Here is a 13,123-nt window from a genome sequence, read left to right on the forward strand (position 1 = left end):
GGGATCTATCTAAGTGTCTATGTGAATGCTTTGCCATAAGGGACACAGGTTTGGCGACAGGGGGAAACGACGAAGACGAACGAGGGAACTTTATCCATAATCCCTGAACTAATTAGCAAGCCCAGCCCCCCCACCCCCCTCCCTTCTGTGGCGGGGACACCATTACAGCTTATACCGACAAACCGGCTAAACATAGAACTTATTACAGGTAGATTCCCTATTACGATAGTCGGATACCTACCTATACAGATCTACCTAGCTCTAGATATTCCTTTACCCCGCGACATAACAATACCATAGGAGGAGAGTTTGGTGAGCAGAGCAGGGTGCCAGACCGTATTGAAGGCATGTGATATGTCAAGGGAGACAGCTCTGGTTTCCTGTTTGGTATTGAGGACCTCCATCCATTGTTGAGACAGCAGATGCAGCATGTCCAGAGTAGAATGACTTGGTCTGAATCCAAATTGATGAGCCGAGATCAAGCCTTTGGGGAAGAGGAAAGATTATATGTCAGAAGCGATGATTGATTCCATGACCTTGCTGATTATTGTGAGCAGGCTGATTGGTCTGTAGTTGCAAGGATCTGTTTTTGCACCTTTTTGTGTAAAGCGGTAATGTTGGCTGATTTCCAAGCAGACGGCAGATGACCTTGAGCAAAAGAGAGGGTGAACAGAACAGAGAGAGGGTGAGATAGAGCGGCAGAGCAGGATTTTAGGACCTGTGGGCTGATTCCGTCTGCTCCAGTTGCAGAATCAGAGTCGAGGTTTGACAAAAACTTATCCAGCTTGTCAGGAGAGACGGACACAGAGTCCAGGAGCAGCTGGGTTCGACTAGGTAAGGTGGGTACAGAGAGAGATGGGTTTGGAACACAAGATGTTGAGGCAAACACAGAGTTGAGGCATTCGGCTTTTTCACGTGTGGTGTCAGCTGTGCAGACGTTTGAGGTAATGGGAGGGGATAGAGGGGGAACAAAGACCAGAAACAGATTTGACCAGACACCACCGGGATTTGGAGGAGTGAGACAGGTTTGAGAGTTCAGTCTTGTGAGTAGAGAGATATTGTTTCCTGGCTCTCCTGAGGGTAGACACACTTGTTCCGAGCATTGTGAAAGGAACTGAGATTTCCTTCAGTTGGATTAGCCTTCCATGAGGTGAAGGCAAGTTGTTTCATGGCAACTGCCTCACCACAAGCTTCAGTGTACCATGGACTGGAGGAAGGGTATAACAACCGAAGACGAGATGGGATAAATCTGTGCATGAGAGAGAGCAGTTTATTTTGGAAGAATTCCCAGGAAGAGTTTGTCAGAGGCAGTAGAGATGGAAGACGAGTCCAGATGATTGATGGCTGCTTGAAGACAGTGCCAGTCAGTTTGAGTGAAATGCCAGACTCGTCGGCGCTGAGGAGGCTCTCTGATAACGGCCATAGAGAGAGATGTCCACTTGAACAAGCAAATGATCAGAAGAACCGATTGGACCAGAAGAAGAGCAGCAGACATTTGCAGGGATGTTTGTCATAACCAAGTTGAGAAGAGAAGATGCCACGTTGACTGAGATTCGGGTTGGGAAATTGACAGATTGTGTCAGTCCCAGTGAGTCGCAGAAATCCTTTGCTGAGGTGCCATGGCTGGTGTGAGAGGTACCCACACCCAGCCAGCTGGCATGATGACAGTTGAAGTCACCACATATGAGGAAGAGAGAGTTGGGATGAGTGGATAGAAGTTGGTCCATGTTGTTAGACAGGGAAATGTAAATGGAGTCATCACTGTTTGGAGGATGGTACAAAACACATATGAACAAAAGGTGGGAGTGGAGAGGAAGCTGTCGCCAGAGGTACTCCTGGGGGTGAGGTTGAGAGAGGGCAGTGCAGGGGGAGTAAGGAAGAGAGTTTTTGATAAAGATAGCAACCCCACCACCAGGACGAGGCTTAGGTCTATCATACTGGAGGAGGGAGTAACCAGGAAGAGATATTAAGGAATCGGAGACATCTTGAATGAAGAAAGTTTCTGTTAAGCAGATTACGTCTGGTTTGTCAGCAGCAACCTGTATGGAAAGAGCAATCTGGTTTGAGCGAAGGCCCCGGATGTTTGAGGTCCATACCGTTAAGGAAGAGGGAGGGGGAGCATCGGGTACAGGACAGGGGAGGGGTAGGGTAAGATGAGGGGTGAAAGGGGGAGGTAGGGAGAGCGGTTGATAGTGTGTCAGAGATTGCAGAAGAGTTAGGAGAAAGGGAAGGATGAGGACAAAATAATTAATTAATCGATTTTTTAAAAATTAATTGCTTAATCAATAAATAATTATTCCATTAATTGATTAATCAATAAATCAAAAATATCCTTTATAGCCACATCACTTGGTCACTGTAGTGTCCGAATATCAGCTTCCCAGCTCAAAAGGTGCCTGAGATATTGTCCAGATGAGGAAAAAAAAAAAAAAATTATAAGAATTCTATTAATAAACAGCATTATAAATAATTAAATTGATATTTGTAGGAAAAATACACATCCAAACCAGGAATCGATTCCTGGTCTGGGTATGTAATCTTCCCATGTATATCAATTTAAATTGATAGTAATTAAAGAATTAATCAATTAGTTGATTAATCAAAAAATAAAAAATACTGGTTTTGCCAAATCACGTGCTCACTATTGTGCCCAATTTTCAGCTTCCTAGCCCAAAGGATGGCTGAGATATCGTCGTTCAAACAAGCAAGAAAGAAATCAAGAAAGAAACCGGAGTGAAAACTGAGTACTCCCTTTCAGCGTGTGTCATCACCGGGCCCCCTTTGGTGCCCGGAGATGACCTCATGCAGCACCTGGAGATGGTATAGGAAAGAAGCGTTGTACTGTACAATATAATCGTAGCACTGTAATCCCTTTGTCGTGATTGAAAAGTTACTGCATTGAAGCAGTGTATGGTTGGTTCATTGTTGCCTCGAAACATAGAATAAACCAGTTTCTCAATGCATCTTCTCTTCCCATGGTGACAGCAGCTTAGAGACTTAAAGTACTTCAAAAATAATTCAATACTGACATTATTTGCTAATTGGTATCTCCACCCAGGTCATACTATCCTCTTCAACGAAAGTATCAAACACGCCCGGCTATGCCGCTGGTAGACTCTCGGTCTTGTTTTTATAATAAAATTTCTGAAAAGCTGGACATGCAAACCAATCATAACAAACCAACACAAACATTAAAAGTGACTTTGAATTGTTATACGGATTCACAAATATCCAAGTTCAAATTTGAAGTGGAAATGTATATATTTACACAGAACCTGGACCTTGAAAAGAACGACAGTTAAAAAAAATGGTTTAAAAGAAAATCTATGTTTTAAAATTCTTACTTGATAGAAAACAAGACTTTGTACAGCAAGTAAAATCCTGAATTAATTCATGGAATGATTTAAAATAATAAACTTCCACTTATGGAGCGTAGCCTGGTGTTGGCTTAGTGGTTAGGGTGCCGGCTTGGGATCCTAGGATCCTGGGTTTGAAACCATGTGATCGCTGAATTAACGCCATGGGGGTTGACTCAGCCTGTCATACCTTCTGAGGTTGGCAAATTGAGTACCAGCTTGCTGGTAATTCCCTGTGTGTCGCAAGAGGTGACTAACAGGGTTGGCGGCAGGAAGGGCATCCGGCCGTAAAACATTGCTTCAAAAAGGGGACAATAGTGTCCGAAAAAGGCCAACCCCTGCTCTGTGGCGTAAAATGGCCTCTAAAGGTGGTTCTTATGGACTCTCTCCATTCCTGTACCTTCCTGGGGCCAATGCAGCAGTTAAAGATAAAAATGTTTTTTTCTCTCCAAGATCGAGGCTCGTGAAAGAGCAAAGTGGCATATGATACGATATGATGTGATATGCACCAACAATAGGGCAGCTCTTGGATACAATTAGCAAAATAATTAACAAACCAGAAAAGAGGAAAGAGAGGAAGGAAACACTAAACCCGCAAGTAAGACAGTTTATTTAGAAAGGGTTCATGGGGGTAATAAAGATTGTAGTTCAGTAAGGGGGATGGCATGAGAAGGTGGTGCATTGACTGATTGAAGCCCTGGGTGTAAGAATGGGATAGAACAGCCCGAACGGTGGTTACATAGACTGGAAAAGTGAGGCCCAACCCACATTCTGGGTTAACACCACACCACCAGGGGGGCTCTTTCGGCTACATACATACATACATACCCACATACGTGATAGCTGCATTATTGTAAGATTTAACTTTTGTTCATGAGTAAATTCAAGGCCTAACATAAGTGAAGTACCGACATAAACAAAACTCCTAATTTTATACTTAATCCACTAACAACAATTGTGACTGAAGTTTTCTACTTGTTCTTTTAAAAACTATTTTCCATTGCAAATGATTGCACATCCATGATTGCGCAAACAACATTAGCAAACTTTAATGCATGTCACAATCCTCATATTATACCACCCCAGTCAAAGTTGTCTGCAAAATGCTGTACCGAGAGAAAAGTATGTTGAGAATCTCCCGATCTCCTCAAAAGTTTTAAAAGTGATGACGATGCGATTCCAGTCACTGTGGATGGAGAGCAAACGTGCTGATAATTCCTGATAAACAGACAATCGTTATTTACATAAGAGTTCATCAAATAATCAAAAGCACAGAGAAAATCCACTCATTCCAGTTTTGTTCATTCCAATAGCAGAGTAAACCCCATACAGGATTACAATAACAAATGTTATAAATGGCAGCAGAAGGGTAGGGGTAAGCATGCAGAATTCATTGAGGGCACATCAAATGCAAATTACAAATTATATTGTTCATCAAGGTAGTGTAAACTCTCAGAGAAGGAAGATCAGTAGGACAGGTAGACATTCATCTAAATAACTAGAACAGCACTCGGTAGAGAGCATACCTCCGTCAGGCTGAACAGTTTATGTTTTGTGTCCCACTAATCGGCTGGATCTGGACCTGAACCAAAATCTAATCGGCTTGTTCTAGTCACCAAACCAACTCATCGACCTAGTTTGATCACAGTCTGTCCACAATTTTTAGGCCTCCGCCCCTGAAGGTGGCCGGAAGCATTATATTTTGGAGTTGTCTGTCCGTCCGTACGGGCTAAACCTCGTTTTTCTCAGCAACCACATGTCCGATTGAGACAAAACTTTCAGGGTAGGAGTGACACCCATGCAGAATGTTATCATAATTGTGACGTCGTAGGTCACGTGGTATGGCAGCCATCTTGGAATAAACGCAAATAATTTTTTAAAATCTCAAAAACGCTGAATGGAAAAATTTCAAACTCGGCACATTGTCAAGTACTCCCAATGGGGAACAAAGGCATGATAACGATGGCATCATATGTGAAGCGGATTACCAGCCATAAATGTTTTAATCAAATTCCTTATCCTAAAAATCTGAAATTGCATACACATGATCTATGACCCATTTGTATTGAAATATTAAATGTATGAAATCATAGGTCACATGGTTTGGCAGCCATATTGGATTTAACCTAAAACCTTAAAAAAACATCTTCTCCCAAAGCACCAAATCGATTGACTCGAAACTTTACATGTGTCATTGACTAGGCATGGCGATTAAAAGATTATCAAGAAAATATCATTGGTCACATGGTGTGGCAGCCATATTGGATTGAAGGAAAATATTAAATAATTATATCTCTGAAACCACTTACCCTATCGATGCTAAATGTTACAAATGTCTTATAACACCATTGTTGTGTAAAGTTTGAAAATGATGCCAATAGCTTGAAAGCCAATATTTAAAAAAAATCCCTTTTCTGAAACCGCTTTACCGATCGATGTGAAACCTGTCATGGCTGGTGAAAATGTGATACTTGAAAACAGCTTAAGCTGTCAAGAAAGTTGTTTCCCATTTCAATGAAGCCTGTTGACCCTTCTTTGCCCTCTTTGCCCACGAATACTTAAAAACTCTTGTTTGTCCATGGTTTCCTTGATCAGGGAACAGTCTCTTTTGAAATGTCCTGGCTGCCCACACTTGAAGCACAAATAATTTCCTTTTCCACCCACGTGCCTCTTCGTAGGTTGCCATTGTAACTTTGCTTGTGAGTCTGGAGGCCTCTGGTTCTGTTTCAACAGTGTTAAAATGTAATTTTGTTGACCTATCGGGCATCGGCTTCTTCAGCAGATCTGAATTGTCCGCAACCTCTGGGGATCCCATAATTGGCACATCCGTCGGAGCCTTATTGCGGAAGGATGCAGCACTAGATTCTTATTCTTCCTCCGACCACAGGATGGTCAACTGCATTAGCTCTGGAAAGGAAATGTCTGTGGATTCTCATAGTTTCATTTTAATTTCGTGCCGAAGTGCCGGGTCACAGAGACTGCTCACTGCTCCTCAAGTGCAAGTCCTGACTCTAGTAACCTACGGCCATCCTTTCGCACAACCTTTTGAACGGTTTCTTGCAAATCATAGGCATAAGCACGAATAGTCTCGTGTGTTTCCATAAGCGCTGCAAAGTGCCTGGAAAACCATCTCGATATTTGACCTTTCGTGTTCTGGCAGAAGTTTGACAGTTTGTCGAACTTGCCCACTTAGGTAGTCAATGACTGCATCTGTTTGGTCTGCTTTGGGTATATGCCAGGTACAAAAAGCACTCTGAATAATGTCCAACCATTCTTCAACTTTAGTGCCACATTTGTCGGTTCCAGTAAAGACTGGCACTTTCCTGTCTCTCGGAATGAATCTGGTAGAACTTGTGCTGGCCCGAGCTTCCTGCTGGCGGATCTGTTCTGCTTGACATGCCACCATCAGACTGAGGTCTTCAAACCGAGCTTCCAATCCTCCCATCTCCGCACCTTCCACATACTCAGCCATTGTTGTCGACTCCCTGTTACTGCCCCTTGAATGATGTGTTCCAACAAATATCCTGTCCATGACACCAAATGCAGCCGATATAAGTTACACACCAACCCGAGGTCTTCTCTTCCAACCGTTTAATGTATGTTTTGGTTTGAAGGGAACACAACATAAGAAAAGGAGCAACAACATGTGCTCACACGAGTCCTAGGGACATTCGAGTCCAAACTCCAAATAACAACCGAACCCAAAGACAACAGTCTTAAGTGATGAAGAGGCGAATTTACACAACACCGGCGACCGCACTCCACGTTAGACTCAGCTTGAGAACGCGGCAAAACCCCCCTCTCCACGGCACTCAGGGCGGAAGCGTGATTCCCATTTCCGGAGGCCAACAACTAAACTTAATTTTACATTTAATCACCCTCGTGGCACACATCACCATAAACCACACAACAATCTATCGCTAGACATTAAATTACAGTGGCAAAGAAAATGGAATAAAATAAAAACTAGCCATTGAGAACAACTCCGTGTGGCCACAGCTTTCGCCTACACAAACAAACAGACAAAATAACAAAGTCGACCGACCAATATACTTGAAACATCTTTGGTTTTTCAACTAACAAGAAAGACGTCTTGCAGGGCATGATACTTGAGGAATCCTTAAGACAAATTGACCTCAAAAATAATTGGTGGTTGAATTCAGTGTCCTGATATACAAATCCTCTTCAAATTGCAAGTCAATCGGATGAAAATTGACAATTTTAGAAAATCGGCCTATTTTGACCTTTCGGCCTATTTTGACCTTTCGGCCTATTTTGCCGAAAATCGGCCTATTTTGACCTTTCGGCCTATTTTGCCGAAAATCGGCCTATTTTGACCTATGTTGACCTCAAGAATAATTGGTGGTTGAATTTATTGACCTGATATGCAAATCCTGTTCAGATTTCAAGTCAATCAGATGAAAATTGGGGATTTTAAAAATTCCACCAAAGTTATTGACCTTTGGCCTATGTTGACATTTTGGCCTTTAACTTCAAAATCAATAGGCTTCTTTCTTATGACAATCTCTGCCGTTTTGTGAAGATCAGAGTAAAAATGTAACCTGTCAGCTCCGGACATACAAACAGACAAACAATCAAACAGACAGATAATGCACACAACTAATATAGGTGTACTTGAAAAATCTACATTGATGAGAAACATCCCCCTAACATGATGCTGCCACGACCATGCTTCACAGTAGGGTTGGTGTTCTTTGGGTGATGTGATGTGCTGTGTTGGGTTTGCACCTAACGTAACGTTTTGCATTTAGGCCAAAAAGTTCCATCTTGGTTTCATCAGACCACAACACTTTTTGCCACATGGCTTCAGAATCTCCGGAGTGGTTTTATGCACCCCTCAAACGGGACTCAAGGTGGGATTTTTTTAGTAATGGCCTCTTTCTTGCCACCGTAACATATAGGCCAGACTCGTGGAATGCTTGGGAAATTGTTGTCACATGCACACAGTGACCTGTCTTTGCCATAAAGGCCTGTAGCTCTTTTAAAGTTGCCAGTGGCTTCTCTATCAGTCTTCTCCTTGCTTGGTCCGCCAGTTTGTAGGGACGGCCTGATCTAGGCAGGAACTTGGTGGTACCATACGCCTTCCACTTCTTGATTGTCTTCACTGTGCTCCAAGTGATATTCAAGGCCTTTGAAATATTTTTTATACCCATCCCTGATTTGTGTCTTTCCACAACTTTATCCCAGAGGTCTTTTGAAAGCCCCTTGGTGCTCCTCGGTGTGAAATGCACTACCCAGCAGAGGAAACCTACAGGAACAGCTGATTTTATTCTGAAATAATCAGAATCACTACAATTTAACACAGGTGGAGGTCAAATTTTTTAATTTTTTTTTGTATACAAGATTGAGGCTCGTGTAAGAGCTAAAATTAATTTAATTTGTTAATAATTAATTTGGTGTGTGATTTTGAAGGTGATTGGTTACACCTGAGCTAATTTACAATTGCTATTATAAGGGGGGTGGACACTTATAGAACCAAAATATTCTTGTTTTGCATTTTTAATTAATTTCCTGAAATTTGTAGAATTTGTTTTTCACTTGGAAGTTGTGGGTTACGATGTGTAAATAACGGTGGAAAAAAAAAAATCTGATTGAATGCATTTTAATTCCAGGCAAAAACGCAACAAAAGGTGAAAATTTTGAAAGGGGTGTAGACTTTCTTTAGGTAGGCACTGCATAGGTAGAGCATGGGTGAATGCCATGGTTTGGCATCACTTGGAGAGGATAGGTTAATTTCGCCACAAGATGGCGTCAACATAACCCAGAATGCTCCAGGAAGTTACTTCTCCCAAGATCAATGTCTATGATTGATTCATGTTGAAAAGTCGTGCATTGTCCATATCTCTGTCTGCTTGTGCGTGCGTAAGTTTCATGTGACAGCTCCTTATTGAGCCTTTGACAGAACAGAGAAAAATAATGCAATTGATCAGTACAAGATGGTTTCAAAAACATGAATGAAGGTCACTGGTGCTGAAGGCTTTCTGAATGAAACTGTTGGGCCATACTCACATTTAAAACATGAACAAGTGTTTGAGGTTGCGTCTCCAGAAATCGCAACTTATCTCGAACATGTTCTTGCTGCTTCTTATCAAATTCCTCTGTTTCAGCCTTGAAAATGTTCAGTTGCATCCTGAGATCTGTAGCATTGATTAATGATGCTCACTTAGAATATGATGTAAACATTCTCATTTGATTTTATTCATAAGGAGACATAACCAAAAGGGGAAATCAGGATAAAGTGGACCACTAGGGCAAAGTGAGCTACTACTTCTGTGCCCTATGCAATTGTTGCCATGGATTCAACTTAAATTTTTTAGCTCACCTGGAATGTAGTTCATGGGAGCTTATGGGATGGGGCGTCATCCGTCAGTCCGTAAATACTTTGTAACCTCTTCTCTGAAACTGCTGATGGCATTTTGTTCAAACTTGGCGAAAATTATATTTGGTATGTTGCAACTCAAGTTTGTTCACAGCATTATAAAATCTGGGACTAGAGGGGTCTTACCGGGGTCAAAGTGGGTCCAGGTTTGAACCCCAAAATAGAACCACACGCAGCTTTGATAAAACTTGACCACAACTTTCATCACCCATGACGTATCAAAGTTTGTTCAGGCATTTAAAAAATCGGGCCCTACAGGGGTTTACAGGGTGGGGGGTGGGGAGGTCCCAACCCCCCCCCCCCCCACACCCCCCAAACATAGGTATTTTATTTTGTCACAGAAACTACAAATACAATATAATAATACCGGATAATAATCAACAATAATACCAGAAACTATAACGACACTCTTTGACGTCACGACGTCCCCCGATATGCCTCTGCCCACATTATTACATCATTATAATACTTGTACCAAGTTCGCTTTAAATCCATTCAGCTGTTCTCAAGTTATCACATTTTTACCTGACATGACCCCTGATCTTTGACCTCTTGACCCCAAAATTTAATCAGTTCATGTTTACATCATGATACGTACTTGTACCAAGTTTTAATTTAAATCCCTTCAGCTGTTCACAAGTTATCACATTTATACCTTACATGACCTCTGATCTTTGACCTCATGACCCCAAAATCTAATCAGTTTATCTTTACATCATTATACATATCTGTACCAAGTTTAAATTGGATCCCTTTAGCCATTCTCAAGTTATAGACCTATTACAGACTTTGACCTTTGACCTCTTGACCCCAAAATCTAATCTGTTCATCTCTACATCATTCTGCATAAGTGTACCACATTTGGTTAGAATCCCATCACTGGTTCACAAGTTGTCGTGGTAACAGGATTCTTACCTAACATGACCTCTGACCTTTGTCCTTTGACATCGTGACCCCAAAATCTAATCAGTTATTCTTTACATCATTATACATACCTTTACCAAGTTTGACTAAGATCCCTTCAGCTGTTCTTAAGTTATCGCAGTAACGAAAACCTATCACGGACGGACGGACAACCTGAAAACATAATGCCTCCGGCGACTTTGTCAACTGAGACATAAAAACATCAATACCCAGATCACCATAAACACAACATCCTGGGTATTAAGCCCCCAGGTATTGTCGAGACAGAAATTACTCCCAAGGTCTGATCGTATTCACCTTTAACGCATCCGCTGGAGACAGCTTTTACAGTCCAAACACAGATGGGACGACACCAATAACGACACCTCCAAACTCTGTCAAGCCGCCAAACACAGACTGGAGGACTCCAATGACGACACCGGCAAACTATGCCAGGCTGCCAAACACAGACTGGAGGACTCCAATGACTACACCGGCAAACTATGCCAGGCCTCCAAACACAGACTGGAGGACTCCAATGACTACACAGGCAAACTATGCCAGGCCGCCAAACACGGACTGGAGGACACCAATGACTACACCGGCAAACTATGCCAGGCCGCCAAACACGGACTGGAGGACACCAATGACTACACCGGCAAACTATGCCAGGCAGCCAAACACTGACTGGAGGACTCCAATGATGACACTGGCAAACTATGCCAGGCTGCCAAACACAGACTGGAGGACTCCAATGACGACACCGGCAAACTATGCCAGGCCTCCAAACACGGACTGGAGGACACCAATGACGACACCGGCAAACTATGCCAGGCTGCCAAACACAGACTGGAGGACTCCAATGACGACACCGGCAAACTATGCCAGGCCTCCAAACACGGACTGGAGGACACCAATGACGACACCGGCAAACTATGCCAGGCCGCCAAACACAGACTGGAGGACTCCAATGACGACACCGGCAAACTATGCCAGGCCGCCAAACACAGACTGGAGGACTCCAATGACGACAACGGCAAACTATGCCAGGCCGCCAAACACAGACTGGAGGACTCCAATGACTACACCGGCAAACTATGCCAGGCCGCCAAACACAAACTGGAGGACTCCAATGACTACACCGGCAAACTATGCCAGGCCGCCAAACACAGACTGGAGGACTCCAAGGACGACACCGGCAAACTATGCCGGGCCGCCAAACACAGACTGCAGGACTCCAATGACGACACCGGCAAACTATGCCGGGCCGCCAAACACAGACTGGATGACACCAATGACGACACCTGCAAACTCTGCCAGGCCGCCAAACACAGACTGGAGGACTCCAATGGCAATACCTGCAAACTCTGCAAGGCCGCCAAACACAGACTGGACGACACCAATGACGATACCTGCAAACTCTGCCAGGCCGCCAAACACAGACTGGACGACACCAATGACGATACCTGCAAACTCTGCCAGGCCACCAAACACAGACTGGACGACACCAATGACGACACCTGCAAACAATGTCAGGTTGCCAAACACAGACTGGACGACACCAATGACGACACCTGCAAATTCTGCCAGGCCGCGAAATATAGACTGGAGGACTTCAATGATGACACCTGGACACCTGCAAACTATGCCAGGCCGCCAAACACAGACTGGAGGACTCCAATGACGACACCGGCAAACTACGCCAGGCCGCCAAACACAGACTGGAGGACTCCAATGACTACACCGGCAAACTACGCCAGGCCGCCAAACACAGACTGGAGGACTCCAATTACGACACCGGCAAACTATGCCGGGCCGCCAAACACAGACTGGAGGACTCCAATGACGACACCGGCAAACTATGCTGGGCCGCCAAACACAGACTGGAGGACTCCAATGACTACACCGGCAAACTACGCCAGGCCGCCAAACACAGACTGGAGGACTCCAATGACGACATCGGCAAACTATGCCGGGCCGCCAAACACAGACTGGAGGACTCCAATGACGACACCGGCAAACTCTGCCAGGCCGCCAAACACAGACTGGATGACACCAATGACGACACCTGCAAACTCTGCCAGGCCGCTAAACACAGACTGGAGGACTCCAATGGCGATACCTGCAAACTCTGCAAGACCGCCAAACACAGACTGGACGACACCAATGACGACACCTGCAAACTCTGCCAGGCCGCTAAACACAGACTGGAGGACTCCAATGGCGATACCTGCAAACTCTGCAAGGCCGCCAAACACAGACTGGATGACACCAATGACGACACCTGCAAACTCTGCCAGGCCGCTAAACACAGACTGGAGGACTCCAATGGCGATACCTGCAAACTCTGCAAGGCCGCCAAACACAGACTGGAGGACTCCAATGACGACACCGGCAAACTATGCCAGGCCGCCAAACACAGACTGGATGACACCAATGACGACACCTGAAAACTGCCAGGTTG

The 13,123-nt window shown here is 44.0% G+C and overlaps 1 protein-coding gene across 5 annotated transcripts in view; it reads right to left on the reverse strand.

Annotated features, from left to right (window-relative positions):
- Positions 1–13,123, reverse strand: part of SH3TC1 (SH3 domain and tetratricopeptide repeats 1) — a 98,200-nt gene that overhangs the window by 62,304 nt on the left and 22,773 nt on the right. For all 5 annotated transcript variants that reach the window (XR_013622395.1, XM_078771764.1, XM_078771765.1 and 2 more), the window contains exons 3-4: positions 9,387–9,514; positions 4,469–4,574 (exon numbers count right to left, since the gene is read on the reverse strand). Coding sequence is in view for 4 of the 5 variants with exons in the window: in XM_078771764.1 (XP_078627890.1) it covers positions 4,469–4,574; positions 9,387–9,514 (234 nt within the window). In the remaining variant the exon portion in view is untranslated. The remainder of the gene's footprint in view (positions 1–4,468; positions 4,575–9,386; positions 9,515–13,123) is intronic.

Source organism: Myxine glutinosa, chromosome 2, assembly GCF_964187855.1.
Source record: "Myxine glutinosa chromosome 2, kmMyxGlut1.1, whole genome shotgun sequence".
In the NCBI taxonomy this organism is placed as follows: Eukaryota; Metazoa; Chordata; class Myxini; order Myxiniformes; family Myxinidae; genus Myxine; species Myxine glutinosa.